Here is a 24,607-nt window from a genome sequence, read left to right on the forward strand (position 1 = left end):
TTTACTTCCTGAAGGGTTGGAACTCTGAGGAACACCACTGTTAATAGATTTAGGAGAGGAACAGTGACTGTCTACCACAGCAGCAATGGGACAGTCAGAAAGGAAACTTGAGGTAAAGTTACAGAGAGAAGGATAGAAGCCATAGGTGGGTAGTTTGGAAATCAAATCTTTGTGCCAGACTCTATCAAAAGTTTTTGATATATCCAAGGCAACAGCAAAGGTTTCACTGAAATCTCTAAAAGAGGATGACCAAGACTCAGTAAGGAAACCCAGAAGATCACCAGTAGAGTGGCCTTAACGGAACCCATACTGGCGATCAGATAGAAGATTGTGAAGTGATAGATGTTTAAAAATCTTCTTGTTGAGGATAGATTAAAAACTTTAGATAGGCAGGAAATTAAAGCAATAGGACGGTAGTTTGAGGGATTAGAACGGTCATCCTTTTTAGGAACAGGCTGAATGTAGGCAAACTTCCAGCAAGAAGGAAATGTAGATGTTGACAGACAGAGCTGAAAGAGTTTGACTAGGCAAGGTGCAAGCACGGAGGCACAGTTTCGGAGAACAATAGGAGGGACCCCATCAGGTCCATAAGCCTTCCGAGGGTTTAGGCCAGTGAAGCATCATTGCGAAGAATTTTAATAGGTAGCATGAAATAGTCAGAGGGTGGAGGAGAGGGAGGAACAAGCACAGAATCGTCCAAGGTAGAGTATTTAGCAAAGGTTTGAGCGAAGAGTTCAGCTTTAGAAATAGATGTGATAGCAGTGGTACCATCTGGCTGAAATAAAGGAGGGAAAGAAGAAGAAGGAAAGTTATTGGAGATATTTTTGGTTAGATGCTAGAAGTCACGAGGGGAGTTAGATCTAGAAAGATTTTGACACTTTCTGTTAATGAAGTAGTTTTTAGCTAGTTGGAGAACAGACTTGGCATGGTTCCGGGCAGAAATATAAATTGCATGAGATTCTGGTGATGGAAGGCTTAAGTACCTTTTGTGGGGCACCTCTCTATCATGTATAGCATGAGAACAAGCTGTGTTAAACCAAGGTTTGGAAGGTTTAGCGAGAAAAAGAGTGAGGAATGTACGCCTCCATGCCTGACACTATCACCTCTGTTATGTGCTCAGCACACAAAGACATGTCTCTGATACGGAAGCAGTTGTCATTCCAAGGAAAATCAGCAAAATACCTCCTCAGGTACCCCCACCAAGCAGAGGCAAAACACCAGAGGCACCTTCACTTAGGGGGATCCTATCGCTCCAATAGGATTGGAGCGATAGGACAAGATACAGATATGAGATTGTGATCGGAGGATCCCAAAGGAGAAGAGAGGGTGACAGCATAAGCAGAAGGATTAGAGGTCAGGAAAAGGTAAAAAATGTTGGGCATATCTCCAAGACAGTCAGGAATACGAGTAGGGCGTTGCACCAATTGCTCTAGGTTGTGGAGGATAGCAAAGTTGAAGGCTAGTTCACCAGGATGTTCAGTGAAGGGAGAGGAAAGCCAAAGCTGGTGGTGAACATTGAAGTCTCCAAGAATGGAGATCTCTGCAAAAGTGAAGAGGGTCAGAATGTGCTCCACTTTAGAAATTAAGTAGTCAAAGAATTTCTTATAGTCAGAGGAGTTAGTTGTGAGGTATACAGCACAGATAAATTTACTTTGAGAGTGACTCTGTAGTCGTAGCCAGATGGTGAAAAACTCGGAAGATTCAAGAGCGTGGGCACGAGAGCAGGTTAAGTTGTTGCGCACATAAATGCAACATCCAGCTTTGGATGTTTTTGAGGCATTGAACAATACCAAGTTTGCTTTGCTCCAATTAGAAATTTTAGAAAGATCAGAAGTCAAGCGTTCTGTGGCTTCCCTGCGTAAAATGTTAACTTCCTGAAGGGCTGGACGTCTATGAAAAGACGTGGAAAAGTGGAGGGTGGTATCATCAGTGTAGGAGTGGATAGGACAAGAAGTTTGGATTAGAAGATCATTAATGAATAATAAGAAGAGAGTAGGTGACAGGGCAGAACCCTGAGGAACACCACTGTTAATAGATTTAGGAGAAGAACAGTGACCGTCTACCACAGCAGCAATACAACGGTCAGAAAGGAAACTTGAGATGAAGTTACAAAGAGAAGGATAGAAGCTGTAGGAGGGTAGTTTGGAAATCAAATCTTTGTGCCAGACTCTATCAAAAGCTTTTGATGTGTCTAAGGCAACAGCAAAAGTTTTACCAATATCTCTAAAAGAGGATGACCAAGACTCAGTAAGGAAAGCCAGAAGATCACCAGTGGAGCGGGCTTGACGGAACCCATACTGGCGATCAGATTGAAGGTTGTGAAGTGATAGATGTTTAAGAATCTTCTTATTGAGGATAGATCAGAAAACTTTAGATAGGCAGGAAATTAAAGCAGTAGAACGGTAGTTTGAGGGATTAGAACGGTCACCTTTTTTAGGGACAGGCTGAATGTAGTAAACTTCCAGCAAGAAGGAAAGGTAGATGTTGACAAACAGAGCTGAAAGAGTTTGAGTAGGCAAGGTGCAAGCACGGAGGCACAGTTTCGGAGAACAATAGAAGGGACCCCATCAGGTCCATAAGCCTTCCGAGGGTTTAGGCCAGCGAGGGCATGGAAAACATCATTGTGAAGAATTTTAACAGGTAACATGAAGTAGTCAGAGGGTGGAGGAGAGGGAGGAACAAGCACAGAATCGTCCAAGGTAGAGTTTTTAGCAAAGGTTTGAGCGAAGTGTTCAGCCTTAGAAATAGATGTGATAGCAGTGGTGCCATCTGGTTGAAATAAAGGAGGGAAAGAAGAAGAAGCAAAGTTATTTGAGATATTTTTTGGCTAGATGCCAGAAGTCACGAGGGGAGTTAGATCTAGAAAGATTTTGACACTTTCTGTTAATGAAGGAGTTTTTGGCTAGTTGGAGAACAGACATGACATGGTTCCAGGCAGAAATATAAAGTGCATGAGATTCTGGTGATGGAAGGCTTAAGTACCCTTTGTGGGGCACCTCTCTATCATGTATAGCATGATTTATTCCAAGGTTTGGAAGATTTAGATCGAGAAAAAGAGTGAGGAATGTACGCCTCCATGCCAGACACTATCACCTCTGTTATGCGCTCGGCACACAAAGACGGGTCTCTGACACGGAAGCAGTAGTCATTCCAAGGAAAATCAGCAAAATACCACCTCAGGTCCCCCCAAGCAGCTTAGGTGGATCCTGAGGAGGGATTGGAGCGATAGGACAAGATACAGATATGAGATTGTGATTGGAGGAGCCCAACGGAGAAGAGAGGGTGACAGCATAAGCAGAAGGATGGATTAAGGGGCAGGAAAAGGTCAAGAATGCTGGGCGCATCTCCAAGACGGTCAGGAATACGAGTAGGGTGTTGCACCAATTGCTCTAGGTCATGGAGGACAGCAAAGTTGAAGGCTAGTTCACCAGGATGATCAGTGAAGGGAGAGGAAAGCCAAAGCTGGTGGTGAACATTGAAGTCTCCAAAAATGGAGATCTCTGCAAAAGGGAAGAGGGTCAGAATGTGTTCCACTTTAGAAATTAAGTAGTCAAAGAATTTCTTATAGTCAGAGGAGTTAGATGAGAGGTATACAGCACAGATAAATTTAGTTTGAGAGTGACTCTATAGTCGTAGCCAGATGGTGGAAAACTCGGAAGATTCAAGAGCGTGGGTACGAGAGCAGGTTAAGTCGTTGCGCACATAGACGCAACATCCAGCTTTGGATCGAAAATGAGGATAGAGAAAGTAGGAGGGAACAGGAAAGGGACTACTGTCAGTTGCCTCAGACACCTGAGTTTCAGTGAGGAAAAGATGATACAGCTGATACAGCTGTCATGGTGCTCATCCTCTTCACGCCAGTCTCTTCGTGGCGTTGCAGGTGTCACATACTTTGCACCATTCTTGCACGTATTTGCACATCCCTAACCAGCAGAACTGCTGCCACAGGTGACTAAGGGCCGATTTCACAGTCGTTTGGTAATGTTCCCAAGCAAGAGTTTTTACCAAGCTGGTAACAGGCATTACCGACACCTCGATCAGATTTCACAGAGTGACTCCGTGTCACTCTCCATGACTTGCAATTGCTTTTTGGTTGCTGCATAATTTAACGTCTTGAGTACTATCTTCCCAACTGCAGTATTGTTACACAGACTTGCCAAATAGTACATTGTTGTGCCTCATTAACTTTCTCTCCAGTTAGCTGATCCATTCCCATGTCTGCTACATATTTCCAGTGTGGATTTCTTTAAACATGTTACTCTGCTGTGCTATGTAGACGCAGTGTCACATATTGTATATACACAAGCACATATGCATACATATGAATACTTTAATTTTTTTTTCAATAAATGTGTGCTTTCATAACAGCAGTATTCACAAATGCACGCATAAAAATACCTAGACGTTCATACATCCTTTCTTTTTTTCCTTTAGTAAGTGAGTCCTATTTAACACCAGTTAGTGATTTCTGAAAAGGCAGCACGTTTACAGTCCCTAATCATTACCCATTACCTGTTCTCAGTTTACTTTTCCAATCTATTGAAGAGGTAATACTAAATTTAGCAGCATTGACTATTTCAAGGCTTCTTCCAGATTCTTTTCAATAAAGAACTGAGAGAGGGATAACGGCTTTCAGTACTCACAATGGTCATTACATGCCCTTATATCTTATGGGTTTACGGAATGCACATCTCGCCTTCAAGCAAATGCTAAATAATCTGTTTTGGGGCATCATTGGTCACGGTTTGTACATACAGCTGGATGACCTGATTATAGCCTCTCTTGACCTTAACAGTTATTTTGAAAAACTAGACCTTGTGCTAGACCAGGGGCAGAAAACCTATGGCCTGTGGGTTATACAGCCATAGTATTAATATTCCCCCTTCCCCTTCCCCTTCCCTTGGCCGTTTACAATATCATTAAACTCTTCCATGTTGCCCCAAAGGGCTGGTCTGCTTGACATTTACATTGCAATCCGGCACGAAAAACTCCAACCAAAAATAAATAAATTGTTCTAAAACACCTTTGCTGTCTTCAACTCTGAGTGGAAACAGAAGTTCTTCCTGGAGGGCCTCATATATTTCAAGACTGTTCTTCTTCCTAGAGGGCCTCATATATTTCAAGACTGTTCTTCTTCCTGGAGGGCCTCATATATTTCAAGACTGTTCTTCTTCCTGGAGGGCCTCATATATTTCAAGACTGTTGCTGTCTTAAGAGTTCAAGGTGCACCGCCACTAGGAGACAGAGCACCGAACATTAAACTGTGCGTCGATGTCTGCCAATGAGAGGAATGACACCATCGCTAGACAATCAGGCAACCAACAGAAAATAAATTTGGTCTGCCACAAGCAAACTGCTGATGTCGATAAATTAACGTGTGCCAGTTATTGAGGTCTCCCACCTCTTTGCTTGTCAGATAAAGCCATTCTCGGATGGGGACTTCAAGGAGTGTCTTGTTGCCACAGCGTCATGACTTTGAGGGTGTGAGTCTTTCATCCTGCATCATTCATTGCCACATTGAGATATCGACAATGTGCACGATTAAATGAATACTGGACACTCAACTCTTGTTGCTTTTTCCCTGGTCCTTGATGAGAGCACCATCATGGATACTACCCAGCTGGCCATTTTCATTTGTGAGGAATTCCTTCAACCTGTCATGGTACCACCACTGGACAAGACTTCTTCGACGCCGTCCTTCAGTGAGTAGAACAGCACTCACTTGAACTTTCCTGTCTCAACTATGTGACGACCGACGGTGCCCAGGTAATGGTTGGAAAGAAGGAAGGTGCTGATTCATTGCTAGTGCACCACTATGAGGCTACCAAGTACACCAAGGATCTCTGTGCACCTAGTCTGCCAACCTCATGGATGTCATGTCTGTCATGGTGAAGGTTGTCAACTCCATCCACTCCCATGGCCTAAATCACTGCCAGTTTCAGGTATTGAAGGATGAGGTCAACAAGCACTATGGCGACCTGCTCTAGCTCAGCGAGGTTCGCTGGTTGAGTCATGGGGGCACGCTGTCATGTGTGTGTGTTACATGCAGCAAGAGACTCACTTTCCTCTTTCACAAGAAACAACCTCCTCGCTGAAAACTTCTCCAATCCACAATGGCTCACTCGCCTGGCCCTGCTCACGGACATTTGAGACTGAGAGACATTATGATGAAACTTTGGGTGAACTTCGCTGCATTGGGGTAATTTTATTAATATATATATTTTTTTTTGTATTATTCTCTTTCTAGACTTACTAAGAAACACACACACACACACACACACACACAAGCGCATATAACTGGCTGCCCGTAAATTCAATGGTGGTGAGGTCTCTACTTATTATGCTGAAGTTAACTCACTGAGGTTGCTGAAGGTTTTCATTGAGGACCATGTAGTAGTTACTGTCCTTGGACAAGAAATAAGATCTTCAGTGTATGAAAAAATTACATGGACTCCTAAAATCTGTTCAAGAGAGTATAGCTGATGTTTACAATTCCCTCTCCCCATCCCCCCCCTCCCACACACACACACACACACACACACACACACACACACACACACACACACACACACACACACACACACACACACACACACACACACACACACACATGCACACAAAGTATTGCTACTTAACTTGAAAACAAACTGTTGGGGGTTGTGAATCACATATGCATATTCCTGTCATCATAAGACACATCATTGCATCACATATGGAAAGAGGATACAATGAATAGTACTTCATTATTGAATAGCAATAGTAATGTCACAATGAATGTGATTTTGATTTACTCTCCTTTAGTAGGCTCTTGGTCACCTATTTGGTTATATAGATGCTGATGCAGATGAGGGCTTTCAAATTTCAAATTGTAAAAGTTTTCCAGTCAACCACATTTCCTTGTTATGTCTGTCACTGAAAAATCGCTAACACGAAAAGTGGAAAAGTACTACATATTATCTAAATGATCAGTAGTTAATCCAATTAGAGTATGGTACTAATAACCATAGACTCAACTTTGAAAAAAAAAAATAAAACTAGGCATTAAAAGGCTTCAACTGCTCCATCATTCATTTAGGTGCCTTTGATGGCTTTAAAGATTATACTCTAAACTTGTCCTGTAACATTTTATTAAGCTTGAGAAGCCATGATAGTCAAATAGCAAAGGAGCCAAGGTGTAGATAGGTAGGACATACTGTAGATCAAGAAAATTGGATAACAGATGAAATAGAAGGGTAACAGTGTAGATAAAATATAATATCAGTTATGCAATAGCCTGCCTTTTTATTTAGGAATCCCACACCTGATGAGTCTCTTGGGTTCATCTGGCGACCTGCCACTGCTGATGAATTACAACACCTGTCCCTCACACCTACACCTGCAATGAAGGGCGACACCAGGAGGGAGGTGAGTTATGATTGGTCATTTTCTTTCCAGCACTTGTTCAGATACATTTTTAAAACATCATACTTTTTTCTCAATATCTTCCTCATATAGGGACTTTTTTCATGCTACTGTGATTGTTTGTCACTTTTATTATGTTCATGTTGCTTCAAAGCCATCGATGCTCTGGTTGAAGTCTTCGTGATTTCGTTCCAGTAAAGAAAAATAATATATATATATATATATATATATATATATATATATATATATATATATATATATATATATATATATATATATATATATATATATATATATATATATATATATATATATATATATATATATATATATATATATATATATATATATATATATATATATATATATATATATATATATAGTTATGACCCAGATTCCATCCCTCTCACTGCTGCCTTTAACTCAGCTACTATGTAATCTAGTGTGGGGCTCAACTACAGGTTACAGGGTCTTTCTCATCTCCTGCAACCCTTAAAACTGATGGTCATAACACCAAATTCAGCCCCCTTTATGGCTGTCATTACCTTGGGTCAGCCTCCCTAACCTACCTCCTGCATAGGTTAGTGCGGGGTTCACATATACATTTACAGGGTCCTACTGGCCTCATGTAACAATTGACAAATATGAGATTGTAACCCTATTTCGCCAAACAATAGGGAAGGAAGTATTTAAACTGTTTAACAACTCCAACACGCTGAGAAAGAATCACAATTCATATTTTAGAAGGCACAGCTTTGACAAGTGAAAAACTCTTTTGAAGACTGTAATATTCTATGAGCTACCACCCTCTCGAAACAACACCACCCACGCTCATGGAATATTACCACCTCCTGCTGAACAATACCGTTTACAGCCTCCCAGAAGACAGGCCAATACCCCACAGAAATGGCTAAGTCAGAGGAGGGAGTAGATGCCACCGCACATCAGAGAAAATATAATTCTCTGGGTCCAAAGCTCTTAACAGAACTATGAATCCCAGTAACATTTAATGGCACAACGAGACGATACACAAAACACGAGACAACAGAGAGGGAAGAGTGAGGGGACTCATTCTCACCATGATTCTAAGTTGGCACCCAACACTCAGTCAACAGTGACAGGGCTGCTGTTAACTCATATTAACTAACAAGCACCCTCTAATGTGTGTAAATATAGCCCTATTCCTTGCCAGTATTCCTTCCTTGTTTAGCACATACATTGTCCACCTGTAAATACCATAAATACAAAAGGAGGAGGCAGAAGGCACCTGCCAGAACGATAATTACTCCCAGTGAGGTCTAAAGCACTGGATCAGGGGGGGTGCTGTGAACTTATCATTAAACCCAGCTGTGACCTCACTGAACGTTTCCCTTTGTGTCTCACAACACAAGGGGGCAGTCACAGCCTCCCCTCTAAAGATGACATTCTTCCTCCACACAAAATTACAAGCACCTAGTAACACACACACCCTTCACTCAGAATTTCAAAATTATCATGGCGACTCGTACACCAGCCTCGGAGTCCTCATCTAGGGAAGGGACCACAAATGTCCCCAGGTTGGACTGCCCTTCTAACAACGATCCTAATTGTTTTCACACATCCCTCAACTTTTTCTTCATTAATTTCTGCAACATTCGCAGTCTAAGATAAAATTTTCAATATGTAGAACACCACCTCTCCTCTTCTAAACCTCATCTTCTTTTCCTCACTGAAACTCAGGTGTCTGAGGAAACTGACAGTAGCCCCTTTTCTGTTCCCTCCTACTTTCTCTATTTTCATTTTCAATCCAAAGCTGCGTTTATGTGCACAACGACTTAACCTGCTCTCGTGCCCACACTCTTGAATCTTCCAAGTTTTCCACCATCTGGCTACGACTACAGAGTCACTCTCAAAGTAAATTTATCTGTGCTGTATACCTCTCACCTAACTCCTCTGACTATAAGAAATTCTTTGACTATATAACTTCCAAAGTGGAGCACATTCTGACTCTCTTCCCTTTTGCAGAGATGTCCATTCAATGTTCACCATCAGCTTTGCCCTTGCTCTTCCTTCACTGATCATCTTGGTGAACTAGCCTTCAACTTTGCTATCCTCCATGACCTAAAGTAATTGGTGCAACACCCTACTCGTATTCCTGACTGTCTTGGAGATACACCCAACATTCTTGACCTTTTCCTAACCTCTAAGCCTTCTGCTTATGCTGTCACCCTCTCTTCTCCATTGGGCTCCTCCGATCACAATCTCATATCTGTATCTTGTCCTATTGCTCCGATCCCTCCTCAGGACACCCCTAAGATGAGGTGCCTCTGGCATTTTGCCTCTGCTAGTTGGGGGGACCTGAGGAGGTATTTTGCTGATTTTCCTTGGAATGATTACTGTTTCCGTGTCAGAGACCTGTGTTTATGTGCCAAGCGCATAGCAGAAGTGATAGTGTCTGGCATGGAGGCGTACATTCCCAACTCTTTTCTCTACTTAAATCTTCCAAACCTTGGTTTAACACAACTTGTTCTCATGCTATACATGATAGAATGGTGGCCCACAAAAGGTACTTAAGCCTTCCATCACCAGAATCTCATGCACTTAATATTTCTGCTGGGAACCATGCCAAGTCTGTTCTCCAACCAGCTAAAAAACTCCTTCATTAACAGAAAGTGTCAAAATCTTTCAAGATCTAACTCCCCTCATGACTTCTGGCATTTAGCCAAAAATATCTACAATAGCTTTGCTTCTTCTTTCCCTCCTTTATTTCAACCAGATGGCACCACTGCTATCACATCTATTTCTAAAGCTGAAATCTTCGCTCAAACCTTTGCTAAAAACTCTACCTTGGACGATTCAAGGCTTGTTCCTCCCTCTCCTCCACCCTCTGACTACTTCATGCTACCTATTAAAATTCTTCACAATGATATTTTTCATGCTCTCACAGGCCTAAACCCTCGGAAGGCTTGTGGACCTGATGGGGTCCCTCCTATTGTTCTCCAAAACTGTAGCTGCTCATAAATAGCTCCCATAAATAACAAAAGAATGGCCTCTCCCATCTCCATGCCCAGCAACATGCTTCAGCCCTGCAGTCATGGGATGAAATATGTACTCAAGTAATCCCTCCTTTGTCCTTTCCCTTTTCCTGTGAGCTATAAGAATGCATTTTCAAGTACAGTACTAAACTGTGTGTGTGTGTGTGTGTGTGTGTGTGTGTGGATGAGCATGTATGCAAACACATGATCGGTGCTACATTAAGTGTAAAGGACAACGTAACCATTGGTCTTCCAGGACGTATGCTGTTGCTGTTCCTCATAACTGTGCTTCACTGCCACTCAAGTAAAGTCCAAATAGACTGCATTTTATCACTGTCTAAATACCTAAAGCAATGAGAATCAAAATGTCATCATGCATGGCATGCTGTTGGCTGAGTAAAATGTGATCATATATGTTTATGTACTATGTCCAACAGAAACTGTGTCTACATATGGTAAAATGTAATGTTGTGACTGTGTAGGCATTGTTACCCACTCATGTATCTAAATATGCATATACACCAACCTGCGTGGTCTGAACTCTAGACTAGGTATTTCTCCAGCAGTACTGGCAATAGTTTTTGATGTACCAGAGTCATTTACCTAGCATGAGGTATGACTGTGTTAATTACTGTCATGATTCCCAGAATCTCTGGTCTTTTCAGTAGCATCTGGCAACTACATGAGTCATTTGCTGGTGGTTGTAGTGGTGTGTCCATGTGATGAGTGAACATGCCCTATTGCATGTTATCAACATGCAGAACTAATATGCATATCTAACAAATCACACAGAATGCTCTTGTCAAGATACAGATCACAACAAACTAGTCCCATTTTGAAATTAAGCAAATATTTTTAAGTCAAGGGGGAGGGATTGTTAGATGTCACTTTAAGAACAATACCTTGAGCTACCTTGAGAGAGTCATACTTAATTCTGCCGCCGTTCACCAGCGCTCGTTACCAAGCAGCCGGCACCGGCGGCAAGAATTACCCCTTTGGAGGGGACGATAGGGTAGCGGGCTAAAGCCAGCACTACTCACGCCTACCGTCTTCAACGGCACAGGCGATGCGAAACCTACCTGCCGTGGTCGCCCCCGACAGGATTCCGGTTCTGAGGACGCCACCCTCAGCCAGACGGTTGGCTACCTGAGCTACTAGGCCCACCGCAGCATGACAAACCGTTCACAGACTACGAGCTCTGCTAGGACGCTCTGGGACCGAGAGGACGTGCACGGAGGCTCTATGCACGCCCCTCAGACCCGAGGGGGACTGGGACCGCATCCGCCCCGTGTACCCCATTTCAAAGCCATGAACCCGCTGGCCCTTGGGGGCAGGAAGAGCGCTACCCCCCAAACCAGCGGGCCGTCATCCCGGAAACGCCAGAGTGACTACCGCTGTCGAGGGTTAGTGGGTTTAGCCCACCGACTCGGCAAATCACCCTGACGGCCCACCACCCAACGAGGTAGAGAACTCGAAGGAGCAGAAAGGACTCCGGACCAGTGAAGCTGTTCTGGGCTCTGAAGCCTGGCGGAGCCCCATTACTCTATGAACATTATTGAGAAGGGAGGATGGAATATTTGTCCAACTCCCCGCCCCACATTCATCTCGCGGGGTAAGCACTTTAGCCGTAGGCCCAATCCCTCAGGCTTGTGCCTACGTTACCAGCGGGCGCCACTAGGAGGCAGGCTTCCCCAGTAACTAAGTCTCAAGGAGGTTTTTCACGTCACTCGGGGAGTCACGGCATGACACCATCCCGGGACCTCAGAGAGTCATAGTTACTCCCATACATTCACCCTCACCCTTGTCTACATCTGCTCCTCCAACACCTACACTTGCTCCTGCAATACCTTCTACATCTGCTCCTCCAACACCTACATCTGGTGCTGCAACATCTTCTACATCTGCTCCTGCTCTCCCTGAAGACTGCTGCTGCCAAGACATGTCACTGCTGATGCATCTTGGGTTTGGTGCATCTGTGCACGCTTTGGAAGGTTTAGACACTCAAGAGACCAAAAGAAAAAGCCCCAGGGAAAAAGAAAAAGAAGAAGCAAGAAGCTCCCATAGAAGCATACGTGCCAAGAGACTTACCTATATTCACTGTGTTTGTGAAATCTGTATAATAAATATACTGACCACTTCCTGTATATGAGAAAACTGAGAGTACACTTTGAAGATTGGAAGCAAAACAAGCTGAGAGAAAAGTTTCGAAAAGATATTTGGCAAAAGAGAAACTGACAAGTATCAAAAGTTGGATGATTTACGGGATGCAGTGAAGATGAGTCCGAAAATTGTGAAGATCTGCAGATTTCTTTGTATAGTGTGAATACTCACTTAGTTTAGCAATTATAAAATATGTGCCATTTTTGTGATTTTCAAATAAACACCTGTCCTAAGTGCCAGTTCTTTAAGAAAATAAAAAACCCAGGGTCCACAACTGCATTCCATCAAAGCTAAGGGGAGATGGGGAATACTGGGAGTGGACCTTATAGACCCCTTTAGAATAACAAGAAATGGGAATAGATTTGTCATCACAATAACAGATCTATTTACCAAGTGGGTTGTAGCCTACCCACTGAGAGACTAATGTGGTCCCAGTTGCCTGGGTTATAGTGAAAATTATTCACTCCCATGGGCCACCCTCCAAAATTATAACTGATCAAGGAAGGGAATTTGTGAATGAGGTAATTGTAATAGGTTTTCTTTGATGTATAAAAAAAAAACATAAATAAATAAAAGTAAAGAGGAGCTATTGACATTCAATAAAAGGAACACTTTCTGATCACTGATTTAGGAAGTATGACATCAATAGATTTTTGTTATATCTGCAATTCCTAATGAATAGTATTTTGAAATTCAGGCTATTCATGCTACATGGAGCAGCCTTTATAATCCTACAACAGATTCCCAGTCTGTTTGATTAGATGCAGCTTTCTTAAAACCACTTTGTTCCTCACTGACCTTCACCTTGGTCACTTCCATCAGTTTCTGAATCAAGACTCTCCCATAGACCTTTCCTGGCACAGTTAGCAAACTTGTCCTTGTATAACTTGCACTCATTCCTAAACCTATAGCTTTATGATGAAGGATAATAACTGTCTTTACGCCCTCATCTATAGTACTTCTCTTTTCTTCCATACCAGTTTGCATATTAAAAGTGTCCAATGCATGTACAACTGGTATCACTTTACTTCCATATTTTAACATTCCCACAGCTTTACCACACATTAAGCTATTGTTTTCTCCACTTCCTCTGTACTTTTCTGCATATTCTTTCCGAGGTCAGTAAGAATGCATGGCTCCTATTCCAATTTATTTTACAATGTACTTCCCACTAAATTTCAATATATTCTATTTGGTCAACAAGAATGTACTTTTACTATTTGGAGTAAAATGTGTGATGACCTCTGTGTACCACCCACAAATGAATGGACAGGACAAAAGGACAAATCAGACTTTAAAGAGTTGAATTGCAAAGTCTTGCAATGAAGATGAAAACAACTGGGATAAGTAAAAAAAAAAAAAAAAAAGTGATCTCATACTTCATCTATGTATGCATGAGAATATTGACACAGTTAACACCTTTATATCCAAACACCTATTATCCTTTCTTTGATATAACAAGAACACGGTACAGTCAGAGTAAGTGTGTATATGTATGTTTTGTCTATTTGACAAAAAAAAAAATGAAGGTGCCGTATTCACATCTATCAGAATAAACAAGTAGTTAGTCTCGGAAGGCAGTAACTACAAGTAAAATAAACCATACTCTTGTTCCAATTTCTTATATACTCCCTGAGTAATTTGTCTTTCAATACATGTTCTGATACTGGACATATGTATAAAAAGTTCTTTGATTCCAATTTAGATCTCAATATCATTGTGATTACTGCAACTCATTCTAGAAATATTGCTTCTGAGGTGGTATATCCAGGTAGATACATAAATTATTATTATTATTATTATTATTATTATTATTATTATTATTATTATTATTATTGTCATTATTATTATTATTATTATTATTATTATTATTATTATTATTATTATTATTTATTTATTTATTTATTTTTTTTTTATTGTTATAATTTATCTACTACATGGTCCTTGATGTTGCAGTTTATGGAATTAACACCAGCCAGCAAGCAACAACAAAATACACACCTTTCTTCTTGATGCATGTGCGTGCAGCAAAATATACAGCAACTATAATGAGGAGATCCTTGTGGTCCATCTTGTTTTGGTGCGTGTGCGGGACTGATGATTGACAGATTGACATCATACTGTCACCCTGTCATGGAGCTCCTCTCCAAACTGGACGGCCATTATGTTTATGATGTCACAGACTGGGACAGGGGTGACGGTATGGGATGGTGTGAACCGCATCTTTGTCTCTGCCCTGCAGCAGCTAACTCACGGTGTCCCCCTCAGTTGTCTGGCTTGCCAGCGTACTTAATAGCATTTATTTCTATTTCTCCTCTCCTTTGCTATACAACATTGGGATCTATATTTCCATTAGTGAAATCAATTAAGGGAAATAAAAAAAATTTAGTTACAGGGACATAAGTCATTCTTGTGGTTATTTTTTTTAATCATTCTTTTGTGGAGTAATTAATACCTGCTTTCCCGCCTGGTCAGATGAAATGTTAATTGTTAACCACTAGAAAAGTTATTATGTGGTGATCAACTTCCCCAATTGAATAATAAACTCACAGTAAACATACAATATGATTTTTTACTTGCCGAATATTTAAAAGGGTTGATTTTCTGGGCTGATGCAATCATTACACAAATGAGCATCTATTTATATAGCACCCACGGGATATTGAAAAAAAAAAAAAAACTTGGTGTCCCCCTCAGTTGCCCCCTCCCATATCTGTGCCATCACCAGGGCCCAGTCAGCTCTCACTAAACCTCTTCCTCCCTCCATTCCCATTGAAAAATATATATGGTAGCGTAATTACCAGACAAGACCTCATTACAGCCACAGACAACCATTCCACCAAAACTCCCCATTTCTATTATGAAGATGGAGTCCTGTGGAGATAGAGTGTTTAGACACCCTCCCTTCTCCCTAGCTCAGATACATGGGCTGGCACACATTAGGTCATGGTACCACAATTTGCACATCAGGCCATAATTAGACTGGCACATGATGGGCGGGCAGGCCATTTAGGTATTAGAAAGACCTGTGCCAAGCTATTTAATCATTTCTTTTGGCCTGGCCTCAGCAAGAACGTAAAGGAGTTTGTCAAATCTTGTCATATTTGTCAGGTGGTGGGCAATCCCAATCAAGTTATCCCTTCTGCTCCCATCACCCCAACTCTTGTAACTTTAGAGCCTTTTGACAAAGTAATTGTAGATTATTGGTTCCCTGCATAGAACAAAGCAAGGAAATGAGTACTTCCTAACCATCTTAGATCCCGCCTCTCATTATCCCAAAGCTATCCACATTAAGCAGATCTCAGCCAAGTCAGTTGTCAAGTACCTGTTACCTTTTTTTTATCACCATAGTAATCCCTAGTATTGTACAGACTGACAGAGGGACAAATTTCACTAGCCACTTATTCCAACAAATCAAGGAACTGAATGTGCATGATGTAACTTCCTCTGCTTACAGACCACAATTGCAAGGCACTTTGGAATGTCTCCATCAGATGCTTAAGTCAATGTTAAAGAAGTATTGTTTGGAAGGCAGCAGGGATTGGGATGAAAAATTGGTCGTTATTTACTGTCAAAGAAAGTCCCCCAGGAGAGTGTGGGTTTTTCCCCTTTCGTGCTATTATTTATTTGGGAGGTGAGAAGCCCCCTGAAAGTACTCAAAGAGCAGTGGTTCCAGCCTACACCTGTCCCAAATGTCACCTTGGATCAGTACATTGACACTTAACTGGATAAACTTTCCACATCTTGCCATAGAATACCTTGGCAAATCACATGCATATATGAAGGAGCAACAGAAAAAGGTGGTCATACAATTGTTCTTACTAGGTGACAAAGTGTTAGTCTTCTTCCCCTTCCATGGAGCTCCACTCAAAAGCAAATATTCAGGACCTTATATCATTACCAAAAAAATCTCTCCCACAAATTATGTCATCCAGACACCTGATGGACGTTAGGACAACCAACTGTTCCATGTAAGTTTCCTAAAACCATATAATGAAAGAGCATTAGGGGATGTCAGAAAAGCAGGGTGTAATGCACATTAATGTGAAGGAAAACAAATTGAGAAATACTGGCCTAGTCACGTTAGGAGAACAAAGTGTAGAGCTTCCCATTCCTCAAGGTAATCTACCTAACAGTGAAATTCTCCAAAAAAAAAAGACCCTTATCTGGCATCAGAAAAACAGGAGGAAATAGCCTCCCTCATACTTGAATTCCTGCCCCTTGTCACCAACAAGCCTGGTGCTTGTACCCTATTAAAACATGACATTGATTCACTCATTGATGAAAATGTAAAACCTATCAGACAGGCACTGTACAGAGTCAACCCTCTCAAAGCAAAAATAATGGAGTGAGAAGTCCAATATCTTCTGAAGATTGGTTTAGCTGAACCAAGTATCTCACCTTGGCCTTCATCCTGTATTCTTGTACCCAAAACAGATAGTTCATATCAGTTCTGCACTGACTTCAAAAAAGTAAATAGCCTCACTGTCCTTGACTCATTCCCCTTACTGTTGGTAGAGGACCTGATAGGTAGGATTAGTGTGTCAAAATACATTACAACCTTAGACCTTTGTTGTTGACAGGGAGAAGGAGATTTGCTCATTCATCATGCCCCAAGGCCTCTTCCCCTATAATATTTTCAGCTTCGTACTGGTCAGTGCCTCAGCAACATTCCAGAGAAGAGTTGTCAACCACGTCACCCATGGATTGGCCGGAACTGCTGCCTACATTGATGATTTGGTGGTTGCCATGAACACCTGGGAGAAGCACCTCCAGCATCTGCGCCTTCTCTTCACACACCTGAGTCAAGCTGGCCAGTCCCTGAATGTGGCCAAGTCTTGGTTTACCAGAAGTACTGTCACATAACTGGGCTACACAGTGGGTGACAGGCCCCAATAGATGCTAAGCCCAATGTATCCTAAAATTTTCCGCTCCACAGACGTGGCAAGAAGTGAGACAGTTCTTGGGAATGGGTGAGTATTACTGACACTTCTGTCCCAACTCTGCCATAGCTGCACCCCTAACTGCATTGAAGAGCACCAAGCGAACATTCCAATGGACCCAGGAATGCCAGCAGGGCTTCACCTATCTCAAGTGTTGAGAGGCCCTGTCTACACCCGGCCTTTCCACCTACAAATCGATGCCAGCAGAGTGGGGATGGGTATGTGCCTATTATAGCCGAACCCCTCTAGTGGCATCCTACATCCTGTTGCTTACCACTCCACCAATCTCAAACCACACCAGGCGTCCTACCCCACCAATGAAAAGGAAGGGCTTGCCCTCGTGTTTACCCTCCAAAAGTTTAAGTATTGCCTGCTCCACCACCCTGACATCATACAAGTGTACTCTGACCATAACCCTCTCACATTCATAGACCACTCCAAGCTAAAGAACCAGCGAACCTCTGCTGGGCCCTCTACCTACAGTCCTTCAGGCTTAGGATCCAACACATCCAGAGAGTTGACAACATCCTAACAAACTCCCTCTCTCAGACCCCTCAGCCTCCAGGCCCTAAGATACCTACACCTGATGTGAGTTTCTTCCCCAGTCATTGGTCTTTGCCCACGGGGAGATGTTATGACCACTCCCCCTATCCCGCTGGTTGCTACCCTCAGGCCAAGTCCTGGCCAGTTATCATGCCATGTCATCTGTCTTGATCCTGCTCATTTAGTTGTGAGGCTCCAAGAGGTCCTGTTCTGAGGCAATGGCAGAGTTGCCCAGTCAAGGAGTGGGCAGTTCACACCAAGCTCTCTCTCTCCACCACCCTCAACCTGCTGTGTCACCCTTACCCTGGTGGTTAGACAAGAGTGGACTCCTCTGGGCTGATCAAGTGAAAGCACCAGATGTTCATCTCAACTGTTTAACTCAAATTCATGTAATGTATTGATTCCGAAAAGATTAGCTTCAGTCCTCCACCCTTTTTCTCTCTCCCTTAGGTAGGATCTTTAGCAGTTATTTTGTATGTTAGGTCTTGGTGTTGGTTTAGTTTATAAGCTGTATGGGTTCGTTATCTTTTCATTATAATTTATTTATTTTTTTTTTGTAAAAGTAAAGTTATAAGTTGTATTGTTATTTATTATATCTATTATTTCTTACGTGTTGTGTGATCATAACAACAACCATAAAATATTCTTACTTCTTAACCCATGATGTAGTAAATAGTGAATACCATGGTGGTTATCATTATATGGATCCACTCTCTCTATGAAATCCCTGTTTATCTAATCAACAATCACCTTAGAATACTGGTTAAAATAATCTGGTTTTTAATAAAGATGTTTTGAAAGCTTCTTAATCTACCTAGTGCTAAGCTGAAATTTCTTGGTTGTTGGACCTTGTTTTCCCTCCAGGACAGACAGACACAGTATTTATTATTTTTTTTATTATCATATGTTATGGATTTTCCATATAGCTTGATGGTATTCTCAGTTTCTTGGGTTATTTTTATTAGATAACATCCCAATATGGTCTGATTCCCAGAGTTTATCAAAATTTGTCTGATGTGGTCAATAATCTGGGTTACTGAATTTCTCTTCTACTGGGCTAACTGCTAGTTTTAGCAATGAGATTACCTCCACCTGAGCATGATTGTTACCCTTATTTTTATATGTGCCACTCAGGGCATATCCATATATGGTGGGTAACAGAACTATTGTACCCTCCCTTTCATAACCAGGATTGACTAAATTGTAGTAAGGATTAGAAATTTTATCCTTTATGGTGTTGGGATCAGTTAACATGCAACCTAGTCTCTCCAATCTAGCTAGATCTTTACTTAGTCCTCTATGAGCTACTTGTTGAGGCATTTGATTTACTACTACAAGCTTTAAGGAGCATTCCTTCCCTTTATATTTATAAGATACAGAAGCTATGTTATATTCCTGACTTGTTCTGCTACCTGTCAATCCCTGTAATTTTAATTTTTCCTTGCCAGTTATTTTATGCTTTATCAGTGACAAAGGGGACTGGAGCACAAAGATCTTCTGTAAATACTAGTCGAGGAGAGCCCCCCCCTAATTTTATTATTTTACCTCCCGTTCCTATTACAGGTAATATGGTCCTCTCCTTGGGAGTTGTCACAGCTAGTGTTATTGTCTCCCTTGCCTTGGTATCAGTTTGTTGTTTGTTGTTTTAGGTTTTAGCTAAAAGGCATAATAGTGTTTTTTCACAAAACTTACATTTGGTGAGGGTGGGATTGGTACAGCCTTTGTTGCCACATCCAGGGTCCAAGCACCCGTTACACAGTTTCAATTGTTGGGGTCTTTTATGGCATTTGAACCTTGAATGACTCTATCCCTAGCATAGCTTACACTGGGATTTAGTTTTTTTCTTCTTTTTGTTGCTCGATGCTAAAGCTGTTTACATTGTAATATTCAATTTCCTTCTCAGCCGTGGGTGGACTACACTCTATAGTGCATATCTAATTTCTTAAGCAATTTAAAACCTCCTCTATATTCAAGACTTGTTCCTGCAGCTCTTTTTTTATATTTTCTCTTAAGGAAACTGGCAGGTAATATAGGAAGAATACTGAGCACATATAATTTCTAATATCATGAGCATTTAAGGATTTCTAGAGACTTTCATATTTGGAAATAAATTGTTTGAGGCTGGTAATGTTATAGTTAAGCCCCTGCAAACTGGGTAGCTAATTCTATCTTCCCTGCCATAAGTATCCTTCAGTAGTTGAATGGCATGTTCATAATTATATGCCTCAAGTTTAAACACTGATATTAATTGTGGTATCTCTCTCTCTCTAACTGACCCTTAGGTAGGTGAGTTTTTGGATGCCCATTAGGTCTTTGTTCTAGTGGATGGAACATTCGTACATATCCCAAAACTTTAACGACCTAGTCGTTGTCATTGAGAAAGGATAAATTTAGTTTGAGCAGTTTATAAGTAAATCTTTTTTTTTTTTTTTTTAGGCTTTTGTTTTTTTTTTAATGATTTCTAGGTTGGCAAGGATTTCATTAATTCCTTCTTCATACAATATTGTCATGCGGGTTTTCTTTGATTTTTATTTTCTTTGTTTTAATTAGTATTATTAATCTAAAGTTGAAGTTTGATAGTAATTTTGTTTAATGTTTTGTCTATTTTGTTGTTAAGATTAAAGAAAAGTAGCTGGCACCAGCCTTGGGTTTCTGCCTAATACAGTTAACTTTGTGCTATGGTAGCATGTTTTATTAATTAGCTGGAGGTCTGTAGGGCACTGGAAAATCCCAAGATAACCAGATTAATTTTTATTTGATGTATGTATCTAAATAAATAAAAGTTTCATATAATTTTTCTTTCTTTGAATAAACAATGATATATCTACTAAATAGCTCTGTTACCTTGGGGTTGTGGGACCCCTTTACTGGGAAAATGAGAATGCACTAATCAGTTCATGAAAAAAATTTAAATGTATGAGTTATAATGATTAATTTGACTGTGCCTCAGGGAGGGTTACCTTAATTTTTGGTAAATAGTATCCTAGTTGTGTAGTTGTTGCATCCAAATGTGTGTGTATTACTGGTGTTTTGTCTAATAGATTATCACTCTGTTTACATCCTAATTTTTTTATTTTCCCCCCTGAAATAATAACAATTAACTGGCAAAGGGAATTTACATTCTTCTCTGTGGTCAACAAGGGTTGGTTAGCATCTCACATAATTCTTTTATAATACTCACAATTAGTTATTTTCATATAAACAAGTAATTATTTTATAATAGACACCAATGAGTATTTTCATATGACCCATCTTCAAAAAATACAAGATTCTCTGGGTGTGACGTACATACCTGCGGATAACAAAGGTCGATTAGCATTTGAGTTGAAATCTTGTGGTAAGTCTTTTATAGTACTGCATCACATTACTAAGTAGTTCTTCCACATAACTTGGAATAACTTTTCTGCATTGTCCCTAAAAGTTTAACACCTTTCTCTACCCTTAAATGGTTGTTAAACATTTTCACAAATGGTCCCATGTACTGAGAGAATCTAACATGATTGATTGATAAATCTGGGATTCAAATACTAAACTCAAAATTTCTCCAGAATTACATAGAGTTATCAGCTCTTACATGCTTCCACTTTAATCTACAACATCTTGTGACAAGGATTTTTTTTTTTTTTTTATGATTGGCATAACAAAAGCTGGGAACATTGTTTTCCTGGGTTTTCCTTATTGATAGGGAGGGAAGATGGTATTTCCCCCGTGCCTGCCCTCCTCATCTCAATATAACAACATCTAATTTGTTAACTTCTAGCTTACAATTTCACTTAATATTTTTGTTCTAAAGTCTTATTGTTCTCAAAAACATATATAATGTTTTATTTATGAATCCATAAAGATATTAATCTATTTATAGGCCTCATCTTTCCTTTAGGCTATGTTGTAAAGTAGTTTTACATGATTGTTATTTGAATTATATTATCTTCTTTATTTTAATTTTTCCTTCCTACTTGCCCCCATGACAATTTATCCTCCACCATTTCCTCCTGCAGATGAACCTGATCTAAAAGTACATATATTTTCTCATTGTTACTGTTATTTTTCACTAGTGTGGATTTTATGGTTGCTTGTTTCTCTTTTATTTCATGCATATCAACAGAGCGCATGAATATATTTAAATCCTTTCTGAAGGTAGTAATGATGGTCCCTGATCTTGATTCTTGATTCCACAGGTGGCTCGGGATTCCTTCTGAGCCAGGCCTTTGCATCAGCACTCTTGTAGGGGAAAGAACAACAAACAGAAAGACAGACAGCATCTACCACACCCTTAGTTCCTACACTTAGCATGCCACATTTTCTCCAGGAACACTTTCACAGCCTCAATCATCCTTTCATTTGTCTCTCCTGACAGTTCCAGCACCAACACAGTAACACCATCCATTCCCTTCCTGTCTTTTCCACTCTGACATACCCCAACTCCCTCAGCACTACTTGCATCATCTCATCCCTGTCTCTGGCATACTTCACACACACCATCACCATATACAGTACTCACCCTCTCCCATGTCACACATCTGGCACACTTTGCTGTGGTGACTCAGATCATCTGTAACTCCTTGCATTCATATCCATACACTGTGCTCTTATTCAGAAGAGATCACCAACCAGGCTTCCCTCATACCACTTTTCATAGACTTGGGCCTCTTTCTCTCTATACTACTCCAAAGTACTCTTTTTTTTTTCATCTTATTCCTCCATTCACTCAGTCCCACATGCCACTCTTGACCAGGGATGGGGTATTCATATTCAAATACATTTGAATACAGTATTTGGGTGTATTCGTATCCATATTCGAATACTTGTCACCTGACATCAAAGTATCTGCATTTGTTTTCAAATACTTGGGAAAAATATTTGTATTCTTTGAATAATATGCAGGATAATTTTAAATCCATCATCAGAAATAACATTTATTGTTCCTTCCAAGTTACAAATCTTTGTTCCTATTTGTCCGATGTGTATGATACAGGTTCACTATATATATATATATATATATATATATATATATATATATATATATATATATATATATATATATATATATATATATATATATATATATATATATTATAGTGAACCTGTATCATACATGTCGGACAAATAGGAACAAAGATTTGTAACTTGGAAGGAACAATAAATCTTATTTCTGATGATGGATTTAAAATTATTTGGCATATATATATATATATATATATATATATATATATATATATATATATATATATATATATATATATATATATATATATATATATATAAATAGAAGTGAGATCTGCAGCAGGATACTAGAAAAGACTTGGCTACTATAATTTGACATAGGTATTTTGTTGTGTTTCTTTCAGTACAGCCCAGATACATACGTGAAAATTTTGGAAAACAAATATGTCTAGGCGTGATAAACATGTACAGAATACTGGCATCAATTATAAGTTCATGATATTTTATTATTGAATAACTTTAGTACCATATTAGGCTCATTGCCAAGCTACCTACATGAAAAAGTTATTTTCAATGAAAAGTAGTCATGAATGCATTCACAAATTCTCTCATGAAGTATTCATATTTGTATTCAAGTTATCAGTATTTCAGTGCATTCATATTCATATAAATATGAAGTATTCATATTCGTATCTGAATACACAGTTCTTGTATTCACCCCATCCCTGCTCTTGACTATCATCTTAACACACCTCTTTCCCCACCTGCTACTCCTGATATTCCATAGAAGCACCTTTCTCACTAATCTTGCATCATCCATTCACTCTAATCTACCTTTGTATCCCATGGTTGCCTTTACTTGTCTCTAAAGTACTCCAGCCCATGTCTCCTCTCAAAGCCTCTATCATTGCATACTTTGGTAGATTAAGTGCCATCTGTCCTACTTCTGATTTATCTGATTCTTTCTCATTCCAAGCAATCACATCCATACCATACATAATGGTTGAAACAGCCAGGCTCTTCCAAACTTCTTGCAGCACCTCAATTTACTTGCTCTCATCCTTGCTGCACTTCCTAGTTGGCCCACCTACCGGTTCACCATGCTTATCTTTTTATTCTTTTGCCTTCTCACAACCATTCAGACTCATCCACATCCTTAGGTACTTGTATTCATCTATCTGTTGCAACCCATTCCCACCCAGTCTCCACACTGAATTTCTCTCATCCTCTGATCTATCCACTATCATCATCTTACTTTTCTCATTGGTAAATCTCATACCAAAGTCCCTTCCATACCTATCTACAACATCAAACAAACTTTGGAGCTCATCTGCTGATTCACTCATAATCACTACATCATCTACATAAAAAAAGCATTTCCCACACTCACTCCTGCATTCTCATTCTAGTTGCTAACTCCTCTGTATACAACTTAAAAAGGATTGGTGATAAAATCCATCCTTGCCTGACTCCTCACCCAGTCTATTTCTATATCTCCTAGTCTGTATTTAGCTCTGTAGTCCACATACATACTTTGCACTATGTTGTTTGTACTTAACCCAATCTTCTTTAAGATTCTAGCTAGCATATCTCTATTCACTC

General features: G+C 40.2%; 1 protein-coding gene across 6 annotated transcripts in view; it reads right to left on the reverse strand.

Annotated features, from left to right (window-relative positions):
- The window catches only part of LOC135095120 (condensin-2 complex subunit D3-like), a 127,473-nt gene that overhangs the window by 14,754 nt on the left and 88,112 nt on the right, over positions 1-24,607 (reverse strand). Inside the window, exon 4 of one of the 6 annotated variants that reach the window (XM_063995869.1) lies at positions 20,417-22,282. The exons of 4 other annotated variants lie outside the window; for them this stretch is intronic. In XM_063995869.1, coding sequence (XP_063851939.1) covers positions 22,160-22,282 — 123 coding nt within the window. In that variant the 3' untranslated portion in view covers positions 20,417-22,159. Of the gene's footprint in view, positions 1-20,416; positions 22,283-24,607 lie in introns of those variants that run through there. One more of the 6 variants, XM_063995873.1, reaches the window with a different exon arrangement.

The sequence above is a fragment of the Scylla paramamosain genome, chromosome 47, assembly GCF_035594125.1.
Source record: "Scylla paramamosain isolate STU-SP2022 chromosome 47, ASM3559412v1, whole genome shotgun sequence".
Taxonomy (NCBI): domain Eukaryota; kingdom Metazoa; phylum Arthropoda; class Malacostraca; order Decapoda; family Portunidae; genus Scylla; species Scylla paramamosain.